Source organism: Phacochoerus africanus, chromosome 1, assembly GCF_016906955.1.
Source record: "Phacochoerus africanus isolate WHEZ1 chromosome 1, ROS_Pafr_v1, whole genome shotgun sequence".
Classification (NCBI taxonomy): Eukaryota; Metazoa; Chordata; class Mammalia; order Artiodactyla; family Suidae; genus Phacochoerus; species Phacochoerus africanus.
Window position 1 is genome coordinate 155,094,567 of NC_062544.1, and position 24,326 is coordinate 155,118,892.

At 39.6% G+C, this 24,326-nt stretch overlaps 1 protein-coding gene across 4 annotated transcripts in view; it reads right to left on the reverse strand.

Moving 5' to 3' along the window:
* Nucleotides 1-20,432, reverse strand: part of TOPBP1 (DNA topoisomerase II binding protein 1) — an 84,443-nt gene extending 64,011 nt beyond the window's left edge. The window contains exons 1-10 of one of the 4 annotated variants that reach the window (XM_047782833.1): nucleotides 20,270-20,432; nucleotides 19,557-19,647; nucleotides 16,943-17,077; nucleotides 15,031-15,174; nucleotides 13,998-14,179; nucleotides 12,344-12,540; nucleotides 9,926-10,105; nucleotides 7,921-8,075; nucleotides 6,362-6,525; nucleotides 5,961-6,211 (exon numbers count right to left, since the gene is read on the reverse strand). In XM_047782833.1, coding sequence (XP_047638789.1) covers nucleotides 5,961-6,211; nucleotides 6,362-6,525; nucleotides 7,921-8,075; nucleotides 9,926-10,105; nucleotides 12,344-12,540; nucleotides 13,998-14,179; nucleotides 15,031-15,174; nucleotides 16,943-17,077; nucleotides 19,557-19,640 — 1,492 coding nt within the window. In that variant the 5' untranslated portion in view covers nucleotides 19,641-19,647; nucleotides 20,270-20,432. Of the gene's footprint in view, nucleotides 1-5,960; nucleotides 6,212-6,361; nucleotides 6,526-7,920; nucleotides 8,091-9,925; nucleotides 10,106-12,343; nucleotides 12,541-13,997; nucleotides 14,180-15,030; nucleotides 15,175-15,603; nucleotides 15,734-16,942; nucleotides 17,078-19,556; nucleotides 19,648-20,269 lie in introns of those variants that run through there. The other 3 variants (XM_047782832.1, XM_047782834.1, XM_047782835.1) reach the window with 3 other exon arrangements.
* Between the last annotated feature and the right edge of the window lie 3,894 nt (nucleotides 20,433-24,326).

A 24,326-nucleotide genomic window follows, 5' to 3' on the forward strand; every position in this document is an offset into this window, starting at 1 on the left:
TCCTATTCCAAAAGACAAAGAGGAGGCCACACTGAGAAGGTAGGAGTGGTGATTACACAATATAAGCAATCCCATACCTGCTGGGTAGGTGGCACACAGAGTGGAAAGTAACTGTATATCACAGAGGCTTACCCATGAGAGTGAGAGTTCCAAGCCCCATGTCATGTTCCCATGAACACGGGGATCTGGTATTGGGAGGAGGAGCCCCCAGAGCATTTGGCATTGAGGGCCGGTGGGGCTTGTGTGCAGGAGCTCCACGGGACTAGGGGAAACAGAGACTCTACTCTTAAAAGGCACACACAGGCTTCTGTATGAACTGGGTCCCAGGGCAAAGCAGAGATTCCATAAGAAATTGGGTCAGACCTGCCTATGGTTCTTGTAGGATCCCTTATTCAAAAGAATGAATAAGAAAAATGGAAGATAGACTGGTGAAAGAGGAGGTGACTGTGGCTCACTGTAGGGAAGGATATTGGAGGAAAGGTCTCTGGAATAATCATCAGCGTGAACTCTTACAGAGGTGGCCATTTTGGAAAAGTCTGGCCCCACCGATCAGACCTGAGAAATGCCAGGCCAAATAAAAAACAGAGTGGGAATACAGGCCCACCCATCACCAAACAGGCTGCCTAAAGTCCTCCCAGGCACACAGCTGCCTCTAATCACACCCAGAGACAAAGCCCCACCCACCAGAGGGATAAGAATCAGCTCCACCTACCAGTGGGCAGGCACCAGTCTCTTCCACCAGGAAGCCTGCAGCAAGCCTCCACACCAACTTCAGCCACAAGGGGGCACCAACATCAGAAGCAAGAGAGGCTACAAACCTACTGTCTGCAAAAAGGACACCACACCGAAAATCCATACCAAATGCAAAGGCAGAGAATTATAATTCAGATAAGGGAACAAGAAAAAAAACCCAGAAAAACAGCTAAGTGATCTGGAGATTACTCACCTCCATGAAAAGACTTTAGACTGAGATGCCAAAGATGATTCAACATCCTGGAAATAAACTAGAGGCAAAGATTGATAAATTATAAGAAACACTGAGCAGAGAAATAGAAGATTTAGGATTAAGCAAGAGAGATGTAAAATACAATAACCAAAATAAAAAAAATTGACCAGAAGGAACCAAAAGCAGAATACAGGAAGCAGAAGAACGAATAAGCAGGAGTCCCCACTGTGGTGCAGCAGAAATGAATCCGACTAGGAACCATGAGGTTGCAGGTTTGATCTCTGGCCTTGCTCAGTGGGTTAAGGATCCAATGTTGCTGTGAGCTGTGGTGTAGGTCACAGATGTGGCTCAGATCCTGCGTTGCTGTGGCTGTGGCATAGGCCAGCAGCTGTAGCACCAATTCGATCCCTAGCCTGGGAACCTCGATATGCCATGGGTGTGGTCCTAAATGACAAAAACAAAAAAACCCCACAAATAAGCAAAGTGGTGGAAGATAGACAGGTGAAAATCACTGATGCAGAACAGAAAAGAGAAAAAAGACTGAAAAGAAATGAAGACAGTCTAAGAGAACTCTGGGACAATTTTAACCACACCAACATCCATATTATAAGTATGCCAAGAGAAGAGAGAGAGAGAAAAGGCCAGAGAAAAATAACTGAAGAGATAATAGCCGAAAACTTCCCTATCATGGGAAAGGAATCACTTACTCTAATCCAGGAAGCACAATGAGTACTACATAAAATAAACCCAATGGGGAACAGCCCAAGAAACATTAATCAAACTTACCAAAATTAAAGAAAAAAAGAAAAAATTCTAAAAACATCTAGGGGAAAGAAACAAATCACATACAAGGGAACCCTGGTAAGGTTATCAGGTGCTTTTTCAGCAGAAACTCTGCAGGCCAGAGGAAGTAGGCACAATATACTTAGAGTCATGAAAGGAAAAAACTTCAATCAAGATTACCCTACCCAGCAAGGCTCTCATTCAGATTTGAAGGCGAAATCAAAAGCCTTACAGACAAGCAAAAGCTAGGAGAATTCAGCACCACTAAACCAGCTTTACAAAAAATACTAAAGGAACTTCTCTAGGTGGAAAAGAAAAGGCCACAACTAGAAACAAAAATATTACAAAAGACTCACCTGTAAAGGCACACATATAGTAAAGATAGGAAATCATCCACACACAAATGCTACCCAAACTAGAAATTGTGAGGAGGGTACGAACACAGGATACTGGAGATACTTTTGCAATTAAGAGATCAACAACATAAAACAATCTTGTATATCTATACAGACTCCTATACCAAAACCTCATGGTAACTGCAAACCAAAAATCTACAATAGATAAACACACAGATAAGAAAAAGCAATCCAAACATGACATTAAAGATAGTGGTCAAACCACAAAAGAGAACAAGAAAAGAAGGGAAGAAAAAAGACCAGTAAAAACAAATCCAAAACAATCAAATGGCAATATGACACAGATATCAATAATTACTTTAAATGTAAATGGACTAAACGCCCCAAACCAAAAGACACAGACTGGCTGAATGGATACAAAAACAAGTCCATACACATGCTGTCTTTAAGAGACCCAATTCACTTCTAGGGACACATACAAATTGAAAGTGAGAGGATGGAGGAAAATAGTCCATGCAAACGAGAACCAAAAGAAAGCTGGAGTAGCAATACTCATAACAGACAAAATAGACCTTAAAACAAAGAATATTATAAGAGACAAAGAAGGACATCACATAACCATCAAAGGACCAATCCACGAAGATACAGCAATTGTAAATATATATGCACCCAACATAGGGTCACCTCAATATATAAGGCAACTGCTAACAACCTTAAAAGGAGAAATTGACAACAACACAATAATTGCAGGGGACTGTAACACCCCACTTACAGCAATGGACAGATCATCCAGATAGAAAATCAACAAGGAAACACAGGCCCTAAAAGAAGCATTTGACCAGATGGACTCTACAGAAATTTATAGGACATTCCAACCCAAAACAGCAGAATACACATTCTTCTCAAGTGCACATGGAACATTCTCTAGGATTGATCATATTCTGGGCCACAAATCAAGCCTCAGTAACTTTAAGAAAACTGAAATCATATCAAGCATCTTTTCCAACCACAACGGTATACGACTGGAAATCAACAAGAAAAAACTTCCAAAAACACCAACATGTGGAGACTAAACAAATGCTACTAAACAAGTAATGGATCACTGAAGAAATCAAAGAGGAAATTAAAAACTACCTAGAAGCAAATGACAACAAAGATACACTCCAAAACCTTTGGGATGCAGCAAAAGCAGTTCTAAGAAGGAAGTTTATAGCAATACAAACCTATCTCAGGACACAGTTGAAAAAGCTCAAATAAACAACCTAACTTTACTCCTAAAGCAACTAGAGAGAGAACAGACAAAACCCAAAGTTAGCAGAAGGAAAGAAATCACAAATATCCGAACAGAAATCGATGAAACAGAAATGAAGAAAACCACAGACTAGATCAATGAAACAAAAAGATGGTTCTTTGAAAAGAACAACAAAATTGATAAACCCTTAGCCAGACTTACCAACAACAACAAAAAAAGAGGACTCAAATCAACAAAATTACAAATAAAAAAGGAGAAGTTACAACAGACATCACAGAAATACAAAGGATCATAAGAGCAACTACAAGCAACCATAAGCCAATAAAATGGACGACCTGGAAGAAATGGACAAATTCTTAGAAAAGCACAATCTTCCAAGACTAAACCAAGACAAAATGGTAAAGAAGAACAGACCAACCACAAGTACTGAAATTGAAACTGTGATTAAAAAACTTCCAACAAACCAAAGTCCAGGACCAGATGGCTTCACAGGTGAATTCTATCAAACATCTAGAGAAGAGCTAACACCTATCCTTCTGAAACAATTTCCAAAAACTGCAGAGGAAGGAACACTTCCAAACTCATTCTATGAGACTACCATCACCTTGATACCAAAACCAGACAATACCACAAAAAAAAAAAAGAAAAAGAAAGAAAATTATAATGAACATAGACGCAAAAATCCTCAACGAAATACTAGCAAACTGAATCCAACGATACAGTAAAAGCATTGTACACCATGATCAAGTGGGATTTATCCCAGGGATGCAAGGATTTTTCAATATCCACAAATCAGTGTGATACACCCCATTAACACACTGAAGAATAAAAAACATCTGATCCTCTCAATAGATGTAGAAAAAGCACTGACAAAATCCAACACCCATTTCTGATAAAAACCCTCGAGAAAGTGGGCATAGTGGGAACCTATCTCAACATAATAAAGGCCATATATGACAAACCCAGAGTTAACATCATTCTCAATGGTGAAAAGATGAAAGAATTCACACTAAGATCAGGACCAAGACAAGGATGTCTGCTCTGGCCGCTTCTATTCAGCATAGTTTTGGAAGTCCTAGCCATGGCAATCAGAGAAAAAAAGAAATAAAAGGAGTCCAAATTGGAAAGGAAGAAGTAACACTATCACTGTCTGCAGATGACATATTATACCTAGAAAATCCTAAAAATGCTACCAGAAGACTGTTAGAGATCATCAATGAATTTGGCAGGATACAAAATTAATACATAGAAATCAACTGCATTTCTATATACTAACAATGAAAGATCAGAAAGAGAAATTAGGGCATAGATATATGACTGGGTCACTTTGCTGCGGAGCATAAATTGACAGAACAATGCAAATGAACCATATTAAAAAATTTTTTAAAAAGAAACCCTTATTATTGTTTTAGTGTAAATTGATAACCTAGCACAACCCTTCAGGAGTTCCCGTCACGGCACAGTGGTTAACGAATCCGACTAGGAACCATGAGGTTGCAGGTTTGATCCCTGGCCTCACTCAGTGGGTTAAGGATACGGCATTGCTGTGAGCTGTGGTGTAGGTTGCAGACGCGGCTTGGATCCCGTGTTGCTGTGGCTCTGGAGGAGGCCGGTGGCTAAGGCTCCGATTAGACCTCTAACCTGGGAATCTCCATATGCCGCGGGAGCAGCCCTAGAAAAGGCAAAAAGACAAAAAAAAACCAAACAACAACAAAAACACACACACACAAAAACCTTCAGATAGCAATATGTATCATGTTAGAAAGTTGAAGATGTACATAACATATCCCATGAATCAGCCATGCCAACCCTAGAAAAATTCTTGCTCATGTGCACAAAGAGATAAGCATTAAGAACAATCTTAGGAGTACTGTATTAGCAAACAGGAAAACAATGAAAATGTCCTATTGGTGGGGAAAAAAAATTGTGGTGTGTTTATATACTACTGTGGTATATTCATAACCAGTTACCTGGATGAGATGACTATCTCTCATGTTCAGAACACGGAAGTAGAACTGTACTTTCCATGTATCATTTATATTAAGTTATAGTATATAAACAATGAAACAATATATATATATATGTAATTTATAGATACATACACATTATAAACCATAAAAAAATGGAGAGGGATTCACTGGAAAATTTTGAGTAGAATATTCTATATTTTATAGCTAGACAGTAGGATATGGTTACTCAGCAAATTACTCTTTATATCTTTTTGGGCATATTAAATACTTCTTAATAAATTTTTTTTAAAAAAGAAGAAATGTTGCTCACAACTCCAGTGGCAATTTTGCCTACCATACTGTACTACATCCTGAGACCACAGCCCAGAATTATATATGGTAAAGACCACAATAACCAACCAAGAGGCATTTGTTACAAAGTTAAAATGAAAGCTCAGGTTGTTACAAACTCACACAAACCAAGTGATGCCTGTAAATAAAACAGAAGTAAGTGGAACAGGTGAGCTGAAGAGAGAAAAGGGGTTCAGAAGGCCCAGAACCCCTTAGCCTTAACTGCTTAAAAAATGCAACAAATGTAAAACTTTAAGGGAAGAAAAAGGCTATATTAAATTGAATTCTAGAAAATTTGGCAAACACAAATCATTCTTTCTTACCTACTGTTGCATCATTAGTCACATATTGAGAGAGCAGATCTTCATCAGCTTGCTCTTGCTTTTCACTAGGACCAAAGTCTTTCTTAGAGAAGCTGCTGTTTTTTCTTTTTAAAAGGGCTGTTTTACTTTCAGGCTTATTTGAAACTGGAATTTCCACTGGCTGGTAGTTAGCATGGATATACGGTTCTTCGGGAAGCATATAACCTTTATTAAAACACTCCAGCAACCATTTTGCTCCCACTACATGAGGCCTACAAAAATAGTACATAGTTTATATATTAGTTTAAACTATCAGGACCATTAACCCACTTGCCATGCAGTTTCTACAACTGCAGGGACATGCAATTTTAAGAAAAATCACTACAGGGTAGAAATTGCTTTGAATTAAAAACTGACAAAACCTGTGGGCTGATTTATCCCAAAACTGCTTCAATTCATCATCATAATCTCCCACAATAACATGAGTTACATCTTCATTGAGCTGATTAAAACGAACTCCACCTCCACTGTTAATAAGCCTTCTCAGTTTATCTAGCTTTCTGCCACTAAAACCGCAAAGATAGATCTGCAAAGAAAGGAAATATTTACTTTAGATTAATGCAATTAAAATGATTTATTTCTCAATAGAAACTTATTTATTAGAAGCACATATCTAAATCCATTGTATATAAATAAGACAACTCTTATGTACATTTTAAGATATATTAAGTAGAGTATATTCTGAAACTCTGATTTTTCTTTTTTAAAAGAATTCTTTGGTTTGGAGTTCCCATCGTGGCTCAGTGGTTAACGAATCTGACTAGGAACCATGAGGTTTCAGGTTCCATCCGTGGCCATGCTCAGTGGGTTAAGGATCTGGCGTTGCCGTGAGCTGTGGTGTAGGTTGCAGACATGGCTCTGATCCCGAGTTGCTGTGGCTGTGGTGTAGGCCAGTGGCTACAGCTCCAATTAGACCCCTAACCTGGGAACCTCAATATGCCATGAGAGCGGCCCTAGAAAAGGCAAAAAGACCAAAAAAAAAAACAAAAAAACTTTGGTTTTATTTTTATCACTTCTTCACAATCCCATAGCAGTATTATCCTTTACAGTAGACACCTGATAAGGATTTTGAGGCTTTAAAATAATTACAGAAATAAACTGGAGTTAAATGTGTGAATTCAGAAAATCTACATTTAAACTTTGGTTCAGTAGCCAATGATTAACCACATGACCAAGTCAAGATACCTAAGATTCTCTAAAACCAATTCCTCTTATTTATAAATTGAGATATCTTTTTCAGCTAATTAAACAAAGAAATTTAAGTCAATGAACTGAGCACAATGCTTTGAGGATGATACATATGCAATAACCTATTTTTAACTATCAATATGTACATATTTAAACTAATTTAATCAATTTAACAGTCTTCTTCAACTCTTTTTTTTTTTTTTAAAGGGCTGTACCCTCAGCATATAGGAAGTTTCCAGGCTAGGAGTCGAATCAGAGCTACAGCTGCTGGCCTATGCCACAACCACAGCAACGCAAGATCCAAGCGGAGTCTGTAACCTACACCACAGCTAAAAGATCCTTAACCCACTGCATGGGTTCAGGGATCAAACCCGCATCCTCATGGATACTAGTTGGATTCTTTTCCACTGCACCACAATGGGAACTCCCTTCCAGCTCTATTTTACATAATGTGTTTTCTAAAAATTTCTCAAGAATGACCCATCTATTCCTAACTACAGTTATATTCAAAACTAAGTAACTTCCATTACTAGAATATATTTTAACAAAAATTAGGAACCTACACTTATTATAAATAAAGAATAATTAAAAGTCACAACCAGGGAGTTCCTGTTGTGGCTCAGTAATTTAGGTAGATAAGGATCAAGCCCAACTCTGAAAGGTATTCACAGTGAAGCTAGAAGTACTAATGTACATTACCACTAACTGCTTTAATTATATGACAAAGACATACCCGACAACCATCCAGTAAATCTTCAGGGGCTTGAAATGCACTGACATCCAGATTTTCCAGATTTTCCAGAGTAGGCTCCACTTTGCTATTAAGAACTGAATTACATATTGATTCATTTATACAACTTGCATTGATGTTGGAAATATGGCTGACATCTGAAAGAGTACGACCTACATATTAAACAAAAATGTATAAATTTATGGATACAAAATAACTGAGATTATATATTTTCCTATAGATTAGCTTGCCTTATATAAAAAGAGCTATGAACAGTTTCCAAAGTAAGAGTCAAATGCTGGAGTTCCCATGGTGGTGCAGAGGAAACGAATCCAACTAGGAACCATGAGATTGCCGGTTCGATCCCTGGCCTCGCTCAGTGGGTTAAGGATCTGGCATTGCTGTGGTGTAGGTAGCAGACATGGCTCGGATCTGGTGTTGCTACGGCTTGGTATAGGCTGGCGGCTGCAGCTCCGATTCAACCCCCAGCCTGGGAACCTCCATATGCTGTGGGTGTGGCCCTAAAAAGACAAAAAAAAAAAAAAAGATTCAAATGCTTTTACTGAAATCTTGGTGCTAAGTATGAAAAGGGAAAATGAAACTAATTAAAATTCATTTATTTAAAGGAAAATCTATTTAAAACATTTTCTTTTTTTGCTTTTTAGGGCTGCACCTGAGGCATATGGAAGTATCGGACACATATGCCAACATATGCCACAGCCACAGCTATACAGGATCTGAGCTGTGTCTGCAACCTACACCACAGCTCACAGCAACACCAGATCCTTAATCCACTGGGCAAGGCCAGGGATTGAACCCACAACCTCATGGATACTAGTTTGGTTTGTAAACCAATGAGCCATAACTGGAACTCCCTGTAACTTTTGATAAATTGCTGAAATGGTACCTCCAAAACAGAAGTGGCTTTAAATTTCATATGAACACAGATGATCTATAACAATTGCAGCAAACTAGTAAATAAGGAAAACGTACTATGTACATGCCAGTCAAAATTAGTCCTCTTATTTTAAGTCTTTAGTATTTTTTTGTCTCTCTCTCTTTTTTTTTTTAGGGCTGCACCCTTGGCATATGGAGATTCCCAGGTTAGGGGTTGAAATGGAGCCACAGCTGCCAGCCTGCACCACAGCCACACGGAATCTGAGTCAAGTCTGAGATCTACACCACAGCTCACGACAATGCTGGATCCTTAACTCCACTGAGCAAGGCCAGGGAATCGAACCCATGTCCTCATGGATCTTAGCTGGATTCGTTTCTGCAGCACCACAACAGGAACTCTCTACAACTTTTGTTAAATTGCCAATATAGTACCTCCAAAACAGAAGTAGGTTTAAGTCACATAAGAACACTGATGATCTATAACAACTGCAGCAAACTAGTAAATAAGGAAAATGTACTAATATGTGCATGCCAGTAAAATTCTAAAAAAAAAATCCTCTTATTTTAAGTCTTTATTAGTATTCTTAATTTCTTTAATCATCTTCTGCATTATGTTAGGGTATGAAATAAAGTATGCATTCAATATAAAAAGAAATAATCAGGAGCTCTGGACTAATTTTTTTTTGTCTTTTTTTTTTTTGCTATTTCTTTGGGCTGCTCTAGCAGCATATGGAGGTTCCCAGGCTAGGGGTCAAATCGGAGCTGTAGCCACCGGCCTACACCAGAGCCACAGCAACGCGGGATCCAAGCCGCGTCTGCAACCTACACCACAGCTCACGGCAACGCTGGATCCTTAACCCATTGAGCAAGGGCAGGGACCGAACCTGCAACCTCATGGTTCCTAGTCGGATTCGTTAACCACTGCGACACGACGGGAACTCCTGGACTAATTTTTTAAAATACAATTTGGTTATTATACCATTATACCTGGAAGCACAGTAAGAAAAGATGAAATCCCTCACCATATCTCCTTGATCCTATTAACAAATCAATTCTAACACAGTAAACTGCCTTAAAAATGACTGTTTACTTGAATCCCAAAGAGACCTACTATCAATAGTGTTGATCTGACCAGTAGGAGTTGAAGTATCAGGCAGGGTCTTTGTTTCTGGTCTAGGCTCCGTCTTGTATATGGATTCATCCTGACAAAAACCCTTCTCAACACTGTCAAAAAACCACTGTGTGGTCACACAGTGTACATTCCATCTCTTTGCACATTCATATTTTTGACCTAATATATTCATTAAAAAAGAGAAAGAGAGAGAAATATAAACCATTGAGAAAATCTACCTTTGCAGAAATATTCAAATTACAGTAGGTTATGAAAAAAACACACCTGAGACAAAATTAAAGTTACCAGTAATTAGCTATATAGTGTATTAAAAAGTAACATTATAGGTTATTGCCCAATTATATTTTCTGTTAGGTAAATACTCATGCTATATGAGGGAGTTATCTCTTACAAAATTGCATAGAGACAAAGGCAACTGTGGGGTAACTGAAATAATATTAGACTTTCTTTTTCGTTTTTAGCTACACCCGTGGAAGTTCCTGGGCCAGGGATCGACTCTGAACCACAGTTGTGACCTATGCCACAGCTGTGGCAAGGCCAGATTCTGAACCTACTGTGCGGGGCTGGGGATTGAACCCATGCCACCTTAGAGGCAATGCCAGATCCTTAACCCCCTACACCACAGTGGGAACTCCATATTAGACTTGGTTTGAGTATAGCCTCCATCACTTAAATTCTTTAAACAAGTTTCTTTTCCTTTTTGGCCATGCCTGCAGCACAAGGGATGAAACCTGAACCATAGCAGTGACCTGCGCTGCTGCAGAGACAACGTTGGAACCTTAACTTGCTGCACCACAAGAGAACTCCTGAACCAGTTTCTTAATCTGTAACACGGGGATAACTCACAGAATTATGTGGTTTTAATAAGGCTGCATAAAACAATTGTGAAAACTGTAAACACGTGCAATATAAAAAATACCAACTTTCAACGGATTACTCTGACATAGGAGGAGGGTTCTATTTGACATCCAGGACAGACAGGCAAGTAGATAAGTAAGTCATATTAAAAATGTGTCTTTTTACTACTTTAAAAAAAACTTTAACACAATGTATTTTGAAATGATGTCACAGAGACATTGAGGTCAGTATGCAGTAAACAATAACATGAAAGTGTGTGGTTTTTTTACATCCTTGAGAGCTAAGAGATGAACTGCCTTCAGATTCAGAAAACTAAGAGCAGTTATCAAGTTAACTCATAATCATAAGATCATAATTGGCCACACCTAAAGCTCACTTAAGGACAATTACCAATTAATTTTAACCTTTTTTTCTAATTTTACCTTTTAGGTAGTTTAGTAAAACACAGTATAGATATAAAAAGATAATAAAAACACTAATAAAGCTCTTCTCTCATTAATTTTTATACATTTTAAGAGTACTGGTAAAAAATATTTTCCAGAATAAAGGTTTTAGAACCCCAAAATTATAGCAAATTTTAAAGAATTCTTCTTAGTAATGTATTTCTCTTCTTTTAGTTGTCTCATATTCTGCAAGATGTATTTTCAAGTTAAAATTTGTAGCTCATTCAGTAAAGCTGATTCATTCATTTACAAACTAAGCCAAGCCTTTAGAATTTATCATCAGAAAGAAATGTTATTTAGCAACATCTATTAAGTTTCCTGCTCTGCAACCAAATTTCCTGTCTCTTTTAAGTATTTGGTAACCATGTAGGGACCTTCTTTTTCTTTCTTTCTTTCTTTCTTTTTTTTTTGTCTTTTTGCCATTTCTTAGGCCGCTCCTGTGGCATATGGAGGCTCCCAAGTTAGGGGTCTAATTGGAGCTGTAGCCGCCAGCCTACACCAGAGCCACAGCAACATGGGATCCGAGCCGCATCTGCAACCTACACCACAGCTCACGGCAACGCCAGATCCTTAACCCACTGAGTAAGGCCAGGAATCGAACCCGCAACCTCATGGTTCCTAGTCAGATTTGTTAACCACTGAGCCACAATGGGAACTCCCTGTGGGGACCTTCTTAAAAAAAAAAAAAAAAGATCTGATAATAAATTTAGGTAAAACACCACTGGAAATTTTTGTTTTTTAATATTTAGTCAATGACCTGATAAACACTAGGATAGTTATGTAATTTTTCTACAGACTGTACTTTTTTTTTGGCTGCACCCATGGCATGCAGAAGTTCCTGGGCCAGGAATCAAACCTGTGCCACAGCAGCAACCTGAGCCCCTGCAATAACAACACGGAGTTCTTAATCCTCTGAGGCACATAGGAACTCCTCTACAGATTGTAAACCAAACTATCGAACTATTTTTGGAAGACTTTAGGGCAAAAATATCATAGCAGATTTATGACATGCCAGAAGTAAAAGCCATTCTATAAAGACCTTAAAATGTTAAATCCTGGACAACTTTACATTTGCCCATTTGGAAAACAGTTTTACCTTTTGGTTCTTGCACAATGAGATGTGTACATTCATTCATTTTCAGCTGTCCCATGTATTGACCTCCATGCTTAACTGTGAGTCGCTGAACTGCTTTCCTGTCTAAGCTACATAAGCCAGTCACACAGATTATGCAGCCAAGAAAAATAGGACACTTGAAGTCTTCCATGTTTATATCCGTATACCTAGCTATCTTTCTGGGGAAAAAAAATGATAAAAAGGAAAAAACATTAACATATGAAATATGTTTAAATTTCACCACAACAATGACAAGACAAACAATATCACCACAACAATGAAAAGACAAACAATAGAATATCTCTAATGTTTTACTCATTTTTTTAGGATTTTTTTGTTGTTGCTTTTTAGGGCCTCATCCGCAGCATACAGAGGGTCCCAGGCTAGGGGTTAAATTGGAGCCACAGCTGCTGGCCTACACAGCCACAGCAATGTTAGATCTGAGTCGCGTCTGCGACCTACACTAAGCTCACAGCAACACCACACCAGATCCTTAACCCACTGAGCAAGGCGCCAGGGATCGAACCTTCAACCTCATGGTTTCTAGTTGTATTCGTTTCCGCTGCGCCCTACGGGAACTCCTATAATCATTTTTAGTAACAGGGAAACTGATAAAGACACTTCACTCATCTAGCTCAAAATATGTCTCTGATAAAAATTAGTATTTCCAACAGAGTCTCTCGAATAGAACTGTTTTAAGGGAAAAGGGAAGAAATATATATATATGTATTTCATTAACTCTAAGTCCATGCTGGTCAAAGTGATGCATTTCCCAAAACCATAAGTCTAAATTTCTACCTAAAAAGCCAAAGTTTCTTTGGTTGCCCTCTCGAAAAATATACTTTTAATTCTTCTTTTATACTATACAAATAATAAGCAATGATTTTTAGCAAAATAACAACAAAAATATCATTATTCTGTTGCCATGTTAGGCAGATGTGCTGATGAAACAGTCTAGGAATGAGGCTGCCAACATCAAGACATGTTTAGGATGTGCTGGATTGTGTTGAAAGGAAGACTGAAAAAATGCCTACTGAATTCTAACAGTGGTACCTGGACTTATTGGCTGTTAACCTAATTTTAAAGGAGACTCTATTCTACCCTTTGAAATAAGCTCTAAGCTCCACAAGGGCAGGGATGCTGTCCTGTTTTTGCTCTCTTAACTATATCTAATGCCTTGCTCAGGTCACATAAAATAGGTTTTTACATGTTTACATTTAACTCTTTACATATACCTTTTGGGAGGGAATACAAATACCAAAGTGGCTAAAACTTACACTCCATCTTAACTACGGGCACAGTATTGACGGATAATGCAACCTAAGAGCTACGGTTGCCACAATGATTTTCTCAACTATTTTACAAACATTATTGCTGAAAACAATTCTATTATCAAAGCTTTTCTTACCTTTCAGCTGATGCTAAGTACACAGCTCATTCTACCTATCAACTTGATGATAAGAGCTTGTAGGTTATATTTTGTTTTTATTAGAGAAGAGTAACAATTTTTTTTGTCCCCAAATAACAAATCCAAAGAGAGTATCATAAAACCTCCCCTATGAAAACCCACAATATGCCAAAATGATTGAATGCATCATTTTTTCAAATCTAGAAAATATCTAAATATTTTTCTTACTTCTCTTGTGATTTCTCCCAAAGTGTTTTTATCCAAGAAGGAAGCAAAATAGGTTTTTTTAGGTTTGCTGCAACTAAATATTTTTTGCTACCAACTTCTCCTGCAATAAGGTGAGTTACTGATACGTTAAGGTCTCTGTATACGCGTCCACCCATCATTTGTACATATTTATGAACTTCTTCCTGTAGCCCCAAAAGAAAATACTTTATTAATAGGGAGGAAAACTATATCTCTTCCACTTTTTATACAATATCCCATAAACATCTTTTGTTGTTAGCTTGAATGTACAAATGTTCACCACCACCATAAAATTAAATGACAAAATTACTTGTGGGAATATAAAGTATATGTTTTAGAATAGTTATCTTTATACACATTATCTCCCTACATTTATCTTCTTCAACTCCATAAATTTAACTATGTTGCTTCTACAATAAAAAATAATTTTTACGCCATGCACATACTCAAAAAATATAAATTATACACGTAATATATAAAAACATATACATAGCTCTCAGAAGCCTTTTTTAAAAAAATTAACCAACTATGATGGAAAAATATAAATGATTCAAAAACAAACTCACTGATTATACAGAGAAAAAAACTGAGCTTCCTCTTTAAATCAAAACAAAAAACTTCAACTAGCCAGTTTTCAACAAAAGATTCCACTGTATTCAATTTATTTATCACTTATTTTTCTTTTGTGGCAGCCCCATGGCATATGGAGTTCCTGAGCCAGGAATCAGATCCAAGCTGCAGCTGTGGCAACGCCAGATCCGTTAACCCACTGTGCCAGGCCAGGGACCAAACCTGCGTCTTAGTGCTGCAGACACGCCACAGATCATGTTGCACCACAGCAAGAACTCCTTAATTTATTAAAAAATTTAAAAAGATATACACTATCATCTTGATTTTGCTATAAGTCATGAACACCAAGTGCAAGGTCTTTTGAAGTATCTCCTACACAGTGAAAAATTAAGTGTGGAAATATATATATTGACCATGATATTTGTCTCAACACCTCAACACCTACCCTTTTGTCTTTTTCCAAGCTTGTACAAGATACAGTTACATCAGACATAACCATGTTATAAACTGGATGCTCCGCTCTTGGGACACATCGCTGGTGGTGCATACAAAATATGACCACTTGAGGACCAACAATTCTGCAGCCAAGCTACAAAAACAGATAAAGTTTAGTAAGTAGGAAAAGACCTTCAGTCTTACATTAAGATTACATTTTGTAATATTTACCAATTCTTTATAGGAGTTGATGACCACTGCAGAAAAATCACCAAATTGTTACAAGGAAAAAAAAAAAAAAGACCACTATATGATTTCTCAAACACACACCACATTAAAACACACACATACAAGCAAATCAAACAATGCAGGCTATCAAAAGAAATAAGCTCTAAAAGCCATACTCAAAGTTGCCATTAAATTTTTAATCTCTAAAACAAATGCAATCTTAATGACAGGGGATGTGAATTAACAGTCTTATGCCATTAGAATTAGTAAATATCTACATTTACTTTTCAAATGAAGCTTTCAGCCAATAAAGTAGTTTAAAAGTATGAGCTCAGATAAAGTCCCTCTAAAATACCTATTATGTTACCCCAAAAAAGTATAATCCTAGGCAGTTTCTGTATTTGTTTTTTTAAAATACTTTGTCTTCAACTTGATGTCTTTTCAAGGAAGATCCACAAAGACTTCTCCTAAGATACTGCAGGTTGCTCAAAAAAAGAAAAAGAAAAAACCTTTTATTTTCATTGCTAATTGAGAAAGGTGACAGTCTTGCTCAATTCAGCACACCTGGGCCAGACTAAAAAGCCTACTGTTGCCAAAGTCACCAAAGCATGACTGATTTAAATATCCACAGAGCAAATGATTGTTGCTATCTTTTTGGTCAGTTATAAGAAAACTGAGTTTTTGATGCTGCTGATTCTACCTGACAAGCAGTGTCATTTCAAGACCAACAATGCTTTTGGCAAAGGTGGGCACAGACCTTCTGTACACTGTACAGACAGTACTGCATCTACCTACTCTTCTATGTTTTCTCCTCCTTCAAACAAGAATAAGTTCTTTGTAATCTGGATGGAATTATAGTCAGTTTACTCTTATTTCAATGCTTCTCTCTTGTCCAGACACCAAAAAAGTAATGAGTCAGCAGACTCTAGAATCAACAAAAAGAAATAAGATGGCTCATTGGTATATTAGTAATGCTTAACCCCAAAATGCTTCTGTTTAGCATATCATTTTTCAGACCCCATAAAGATATGAATACTAAGGAGTTCCTGTCGTGGCGCAGTGGTTAATGAATCCGACTAGGAACCATGAGGTTGAGGGTTCGATCCCTGCACTTGCTCAGTGGGTTAACTATCCAGCGTTGCCATGAGCTGTGGTGTAGGTCGCAGATGCGGCTCGGATCCCGCGTTGCTGTGGCTGTGGCTGTGGCATAGGCCGGGGGCTACAGCTCCGATTTGACCCCTAGCCTGGGAATCTCCATATGCCGTGGGAGAGGCCCGAGAAATGGCAAAAAAAAAAAAAAGATATGAGTACTAAAATTCAGGAGCACATAGGAAAGACAGTAAGTAACCAAGCTTTAGGTTGAGGTCTTTTCCTACTCGATTATTTTTTCCTGATAAATCTTACATTCAAACTGTGTTTACAGTGCAGTGGAATTTCATCAATAAAATGCTTCATTAACACAGGATTAATTTGTACTAAATGAAGTTAAATTCCCTGAAATATGAACTTACATATTAACCAAAGCTTACTGAAACACAATTAGCCTTAAAAAACACTATTTCCAAAACCAAAGAATTTCTCTGATTACATAAATTGCAAAATATTTCATGGTCAGTAAAGAACTTATGTCTGCTGAAGCAAAAGCAAACCAAAAAATAGATTGCTGAAGGAACACACTAAAAGTTAAAGCAAACCTTTTTGAGATGGTCAAAGACAACACCACTAAAAGGGTCACAAATATAAAGTGATCTATCATTCTCCTTTATCTTCAATGCCTCCTCTTCTGTAATAATCTGAAGATATTCTTCTGATTGGAACTCTTTTATTGACTGAAACAAAAATAAATAAAAATGTATCAGAAATTATTCACCTTTATTTATGTCCTATGAATTCCATCTTCAAAATCCATCTCAAATCCATCCTTTTTCCTATTGCAAGCTATCTCTCATTAGATCCCTCCAAAGTGGTTCCTTCTCCCTCTCTTGCCCTAAATCTATTCTCCACAGAGCAGCTAGTTATCTTTTCAACAATACAAATCAGGTCAAATCACTCTGTTCAAAAATTCCAACAGCTTCCCACTACACTCAGAATAAAATCCACATTTCTTAAAATCACTTATAAGACTGGCCTCTGCCTGTCTCTCCCCTGCTCTCCACTTACCTTCTACCTCTCATCCCTTTGGCTCACTCTTTCTTTAGCCACTCCTGCTTTCTTGCCAGGCCTGGAACAATCTAAGCATAACTTCATCTAGATGCTCTGCTCTTGTTCGCACTGACCGAAATACTGTTCTCCCAGAACTTCACCTGACTTGATCTTTCACTTCGACCACATCTGCTCAAATGTCACCTCCTCAGAGATGTCTTTCCTGATCATACTTTTCTTTTGTTTTGCTTTTTCTTTATGGCCGCACCTGCAGCATATGGAAGTCTCCAGGCTAGGGGTTTAATTGTAGCTACAGCTGCCAGCCACGGCTACAGCCACAGACACAGCAACACAGGATCTGAGCTGCATGTGCAACTTATGCCATGTGACATGCCAGATCCTGAAGCTACTGATCAAGGCCAGGGATTGAATGCATATCCTCATGGATACTAGTCAGAGTCTTAACCCACTGAGCCACAACAGGAATTCCCCGATCATACTTTTTAAAATACTCTTGTGCCTCTAGTGTACTTTATGAAGAAAAATAACACATATATATCAATCTCTCTATATATTCATATATCTATAGTTTTTGTCTCTCTCCTTTACAAGAATGAAAGTTTCATTCTCTTTCTTGTTTGCCAACATATCATGACTCCCAGTAAGCACTTAAGAGTATTTTCAGAATAAATTTTGAAGTCCTTATGTTAAATACTTAGCGTCATCCTTTTTAAATTAAGTCAGATTATGTCACTCTTCAGAGTGTAACTCTCCAGTGGCTCTGTTTCACTGCAAGATAAAAGTCAAAATCCTTACAATGGCCCACAAGGCCCTCCTGACCTTTCTACTCTTACTCTCTGAAGTAAACCTAAACAGTCTTCCCCCATCCCTTGCTCACTACTCTACAGCCACGTTATTGCTGAACAGACACCGTGACACTTTCCCAGGGGCCTGTGTGTGATTATTCTTTCTGCCTGAAACCTTTTCCCCCAGATATCTATATGGCTCATTATCTCACCTTCAAGTGTACTCAAATAGAACCTTCTTCATAAAGTCTACCCTGATCACATTCTATTTAAAATAAATTGTTATCTTCCCTTCTCCTTTTCCCCCAACAAACATCCTCCAGAACCCTTTAACCTGTTTTGCATTTCTCTCCCCACGGTACTTAGCACCTTTAACACACTATAGTTTCTTCATTTATATGTCTGATTAACGTCTATTTCCTCCTCGACTAAAATGAGAACTCTGAAAAACTATGGATCTTTGTCTGCTCTGATCACTGACACATGCCGAGTACTGGAACAGTACTCATCAGATGAAGGATACTCAATAATTACTTGCTGAATGAATGAACTTTAAAGAGAAACCTGCTACAACAGTGGTTTTTAAACTTTAACGGACCCAGGATCTTGGGTTTTTTTTTTTTTTGCTTTTTAGGGCTGCACTCACGACACATGGAAGTTCCCAGGTGGAATGGGAGCTAAAGCTGCTAGCATTCACCACAGCTATAGCAACACAGGATCCACGCAGAGTCTAAGACCTACACCACAGCTCATGGTAATGCTGGATCTTTAACCCACTGAGCAAGGCCAGGGAAGGAAGCCGCATCCTCCTGGATCCTAGTGAGGTTTGTTAACCGCTGAGCTACGAAGGGAATTCCTGAACACAGGATCTTGTTAAAAACCAGATTCTAGCTGCTAAGTATGAGTTAGGGCCCAACTCTCAGGCCATGGTGATGCTACTGATGACGTCAGTGAGTAACAAGGCTCTACACAACCCTACCTGCTCTGATACAATACTGTACATAACAAAGCATAGTTTTAACAATTAACAACAACAAAAAGAAAGTGTAACCAATACAGGACTCACATTTTTTTCAACAAAGGTCTGTGGTTTGTAGACAAAAAGAAATTATTTTCAGAACAGCAGGTCCACCACTTTCAACAGAAATGTCATCAAAGATTTCAAGCACCCCAAATATATAATGTTTACATCAATTCAAAAATGTGTAACAATGAGATATCTAATAATATAGACTACAGTAAAACTATTATGAACATAAAATAATTATGAGTAAGACATAATAGGCCTAATAAATCAAAACCACTAAAAACAAGAAAAGGAATTCACTGCATCAAACAAGACATTTTCAAGTATTCTTACCTCAAGAGCTTTAAAAAAACATTCGGAATTGTCTGAAGACTTTAAAAACTTCACAAAAAACGGTTCTTTGTCATTTTTGGACATTTTTGAACTGTCAAAATAAAGGAACCGTTAACAAGAACATTACATATGAAGTTAAATGTTTAAAGCACCTATTTTCCGGCGTAGATAAGAATGCCTCAGGACAAACATTCTGGCCTTGCCTTTGAATTCATCATTACGGTTTGTAGAAAACACTGGAATGTGGACAAAGTCAAGGAAAAAGATGACAACACCAATCCTTGCAAATAAATCGGATAACGAAATTAATGTCGCTAAATTGAATCAAGGGCCTGTGCTCAGGGGCTCTAAATTCCTTAAGCCAAAGCGCATTCAATTGTACTTAGCTTAAAGATCCTCTGAATGAATCGGTCCCTGCGGGAATCCGCGGCCCTCGAGGTACGTTCAGCCCTCAGTAATGTAAACGTTTAAACATAAACGTGAAAACAAGCGAGCAAAGTCATGCTCCGTAATAGGCCGCCGAAAAGCGCTTGCTCCCCAGCTCCCGGGGCAAGGCCCGGCTCTTGGTCCAGCAAGCAGTCATGTCCTCTCCGGCGTCTAAGTTCCACCCGCCGGTCCCGGGCCGGTTACAGGGCCCCAAAGGCCAGAGACAGCGTCCCGAAAGCACCGCGGGGTGGAGAGGGAGCTGACTCCTCTCTCCAAGCTTCACTCACCACGGTGGCGCCTGGGGGTCTCCGGGCGGCGAGAGTGGGGCCGCGCAGCCGGCAAGACGGCTGCTGGGCTCGGGCGCCAGCCCGGCGCACACCCGCCGCACCCGGCGGCGCCCCCGGCCCAAAGCAAGCGCAGACCCGGAAATTGCCGAACCCGAACTGACTTTCGCGCCAACTGCAGAAACTTCCGGCGGAAGTGACATCAACGGAGTCGAGCGAGGAGGGCAGAGGCGTCTAGAGACGTGGTGGGCGGTCGCTATGGTGAGGTGGGACGCCAGTCTAGGTGTTCGGGAAATCTAGGGCTAGAGCCTTTGGGACCTCCGGGCTCGGAAGGGCGAGCCTGGGCTCCACTGGGAGTTGGCCAAGCGCTGAGGGCTAGCGGGTAGGGGGCCCGGAGTTCCTTAGAGGAGGCCCCAATACAGCCAAAAAATAAAGCCAGGGAAAAGAGGGTTTCCTCGATAAATATTTTACACCTAGAAACCATGTATTATCGTCCAAAACAACACTGTGGGGCAAATAGCGGTATCTCCACTTTATAGATGTAAAAACTGTGGCTTAGGGAAATTAAGTGACGTGCTCAAGGTCACAGTAAAGTAGAATTTAGACTGCTTCCGGGTCTGTTTCACCCTGTGGACTGGCGGACTGGATTCTTTTCCTTTCAGTGTATTATGAATGTACTCATCAGCTACCTCAGCCAGGAAGTCTAAAGGAAAGAAAGTGTCAGGACGACCTGAATTACACACCTGGTGCAAAGAGGTCTTTACCAAGGTCTTCTGTGGTTCCCCCTTCCCTTAAACCTTTCAATGAGCATCTCATTTTCCTTCTCTGTAACCACTTGAGATTCATTCTGGGATGAAACCTACTGTTGAGAAGGCAAAGATCAGGGGAGAGGAGGTGAAACAGGATTGCTGGATCCTGGCTGGTTGATGGACAATGACAAAGTGCTGAGTTAGAGTTTTCTCCTCATTTTATTCCAGACTGTTGAGGTTGATAAAGTCATGACTTGAGTAATGTTGAGAGTTTAAGGCCCTGTACCTCGATTGTTTTTCTTTTCCTTTTTAATGTCTCAATATAGCAAAGAGCAGCTTGGATCTAAGTGTGTGAGCATATCTGTGGAAGGGTAGTCAGAATAACACAGGGGCTCAAAGGTAAAGGACTGTTGTCAGGGAAAAGCATGAGGAAAGCCTACATACACATGAGTGAAAGTTACTAGAGTTGTAAAAAGAAATGGCACCGCCTCAGTTCACTGTGAAGGAGCAAGTCTGTGGTGAGCTGTGTAGTAATTACTGTCATCAGGCACCCCACAGTGAACAGGGGACTCCTGCTTGCCCTGTTCCTGCTCACTCTGCCCAGCGTTCTGTCCTAGAATGTGGGCATTACTGTCCAAGTCACCTAGATGGGCAAGTGAGGCTCAGGGCTGTGTGACTTGCCCAAGGCCACCCACCTGGGAGGTGGCTGTACCTGCATTTGAGCTGAGGTGCTGTGGCCAGAAGGCTTAGCTCCTCCTGACCCACCACAGGGGTCCCAGTTACAGGCTGCCACCCATCTCTACAGGGAGGTCAGCCCTGGGGCAGGAGCCTGATCCTGACCATTCCTGGGGCCCAGTGGAGGCCTCATGGGAGGAGGAAGGGACTCACAGATGCTGCTAATGAGGAGGAGGAGGAGAAGGAGGAAAATGAAATCAACCCTTTAGCTTTTCGTGGCTGGATCTGAATAGCAAGGGAGTCCATCTGCTCTTGAGAATAGGAGACCAGGGGCCAAGTTTTGCCATCTGTATCTGCACGTGGGCAAAGAGGGTCTGTCTCGGAGGCCCCTAATCTTGGGCATTAGCTAGAGCCCTGGGTCTTTGTCTGGTGTGGTGCCTGGACCAGCAGCATAAGCATCACCTGAGAACTTGTTAGAAATGAACATTCTTTTTTTTTTTAATCTTTTTGCCTTTTCTTGGGCTGCTCCCATGGCGTATGGAGGTTCCCAGGCTAGGGGTCTAATCAGAGCTGTAGCTGCCAGCCTACACCAGAGCCACAGCAACGTGGAATCCAAGCCACGTCTGCAACCTACACCACAGCTCATGGCAACGCCGAATCCTCAACCCACTGAGTGAGGCCAGGAATCGAACCCGAAACCTCATGGTTCCTAGTCGGATTCGTTAACCACTGAGCCATGACGGGAACTCCAGAAATGAACATTATTGAGTCAGACTTCTTGATGTGCAGAGTTGGAGGATGGGGCTGCTGCTCTGAGTTTTAACAAGCCCATAGGCTGATTCTAATGCATATTAAGGTTTGCTTGCATAGCAATCCCTTAGGAAAGAGTGAAAGTGGTTATACAGGTTGAGGTCCATGAAGATTTCAGTAAAAACAGGAATAGTTGTGATGTGCTCTCTGGCAGCTACCTTTGGAAGATAAATCTGGGCATTAACTTTACTCTTACCTCCCTCACATTAATCCCTGTTTCTTTGGCATTTCTGTGACCTAGAGCCAGAAGCTTCAGACCCTGCCTGGAGTACAGTTATAGGGAACCTTATGTTTGTAGAATGAAGAGACATAGGAAATAAATATAGCAGGGCAGGATGGTGAGAAAACGAGTATTTCTTGTCCTATTTTGCTACATAGATAAGATTTCTGAAAACTAAAAAATAAACTAAAAATAGATTGTTTTCAGTGATAGGGTTTTATATTTGTTTTCAGTGCTGTAAATGAATAAGTACCTACATATAAGGAAATGTATAATTAAAAAATGAGATTAGTACATATAGGACAGATTGGTTGCCAGGGGGGAGAAGGAGGGGGTGGGATGGACTGGGAATCTGGGGTTAGTAGATGAAAACTCTGGCATTTGGAGTGGATGGGCAATGAGATCCTGCTGTATAGCACATGGAACTATGTATCTACTTACTTGTGATGGAACATGATGGACGATATTGTGAGAAAAAGAATGTGTGTATGTATGTATGACTGGGCCACCTTGCTGTACAATAGAAATTGACAGAACATTGTAAATCAATCATAATAAAAAATTTTTAAATAAATTAAAAATACAAAAAAATGAGATTAGTAAATTATCTTTCTTGCTGCAGAAATAGTCTTTGCTGCAGCACAATATTTATTTGTTGTCTGTCTTCAATAGCTGGATGGTAGAACATCAGCCTACTGAGTCTGCTAAAGTATAGGGAAAAGGAGGTAAAATGGAATGTTAGTGGCATGTGTTGGTGGCTGTTAGCTGCATTTAATTAGGTATTATAAGAAAGTAATAATCTCAGAAGAAGTGGCTTGATTTCAAGCAAAAAATAAGAGAAAAAAATCCAGGAGTGCCCATCATGGCTCAGTCTCAACCACTAGACAACCAAGGAGCTCCCTGGATGTCTTCTTAGGTCTGTCTTGTTTCTCTAAACTGTGTTTCTTTATTTCTTTCTTTATTTATTTTTTTTGTCTTTTTGCCAGTTCTTGGGCCGCTCCCACAGCATATGGAGGTTCCCAGGCTAGGAGTCGAATTGGAGCTGTAGCAGCTGTTCTACTCCAGAGCCACAGCAACGCGGGATCCAAGCCGCGTCTGCAACCTACACCACAGCTCACGGCAACGCCAGATCATTAACCCACTGAGCAAGGGCAGGGATCGAACCCTCAACCTCATGGTTCCTAGTTGGATTCATTAACCACTGCGCCACGACGGGAACTCCTAAACTGTGTTTCTTTACTTACCAAATAAAACATTTGAATAGTCTTGTCTAAAAGTGTGACTTCTAGGGAAACTCAAACTAAGACAAAAGACCCAAGACATTTGCTCCTCTTGATAATGTGTGTTGTTGCTGGAACAGAGTGCTCAGCCACAGATTTCAGTTCCCATCCTGTTTGCATCTAGGTGGGATCATGTGACTGAGCTATGGCTGATACAGTGTAAGCTGAAGTGATGTTTAGCACTTCTGAGCCTGGTCCATGCAAACCTCTCATACTGGGTCCCACACGTCCTTATTCTAGATCCCAACACAAACAATAGTCTTGGAAACTGCATGTTGAAAATTGCAGAGCTCTGAATGTCTGTCAAGAGCTCCAAAGATGAAATC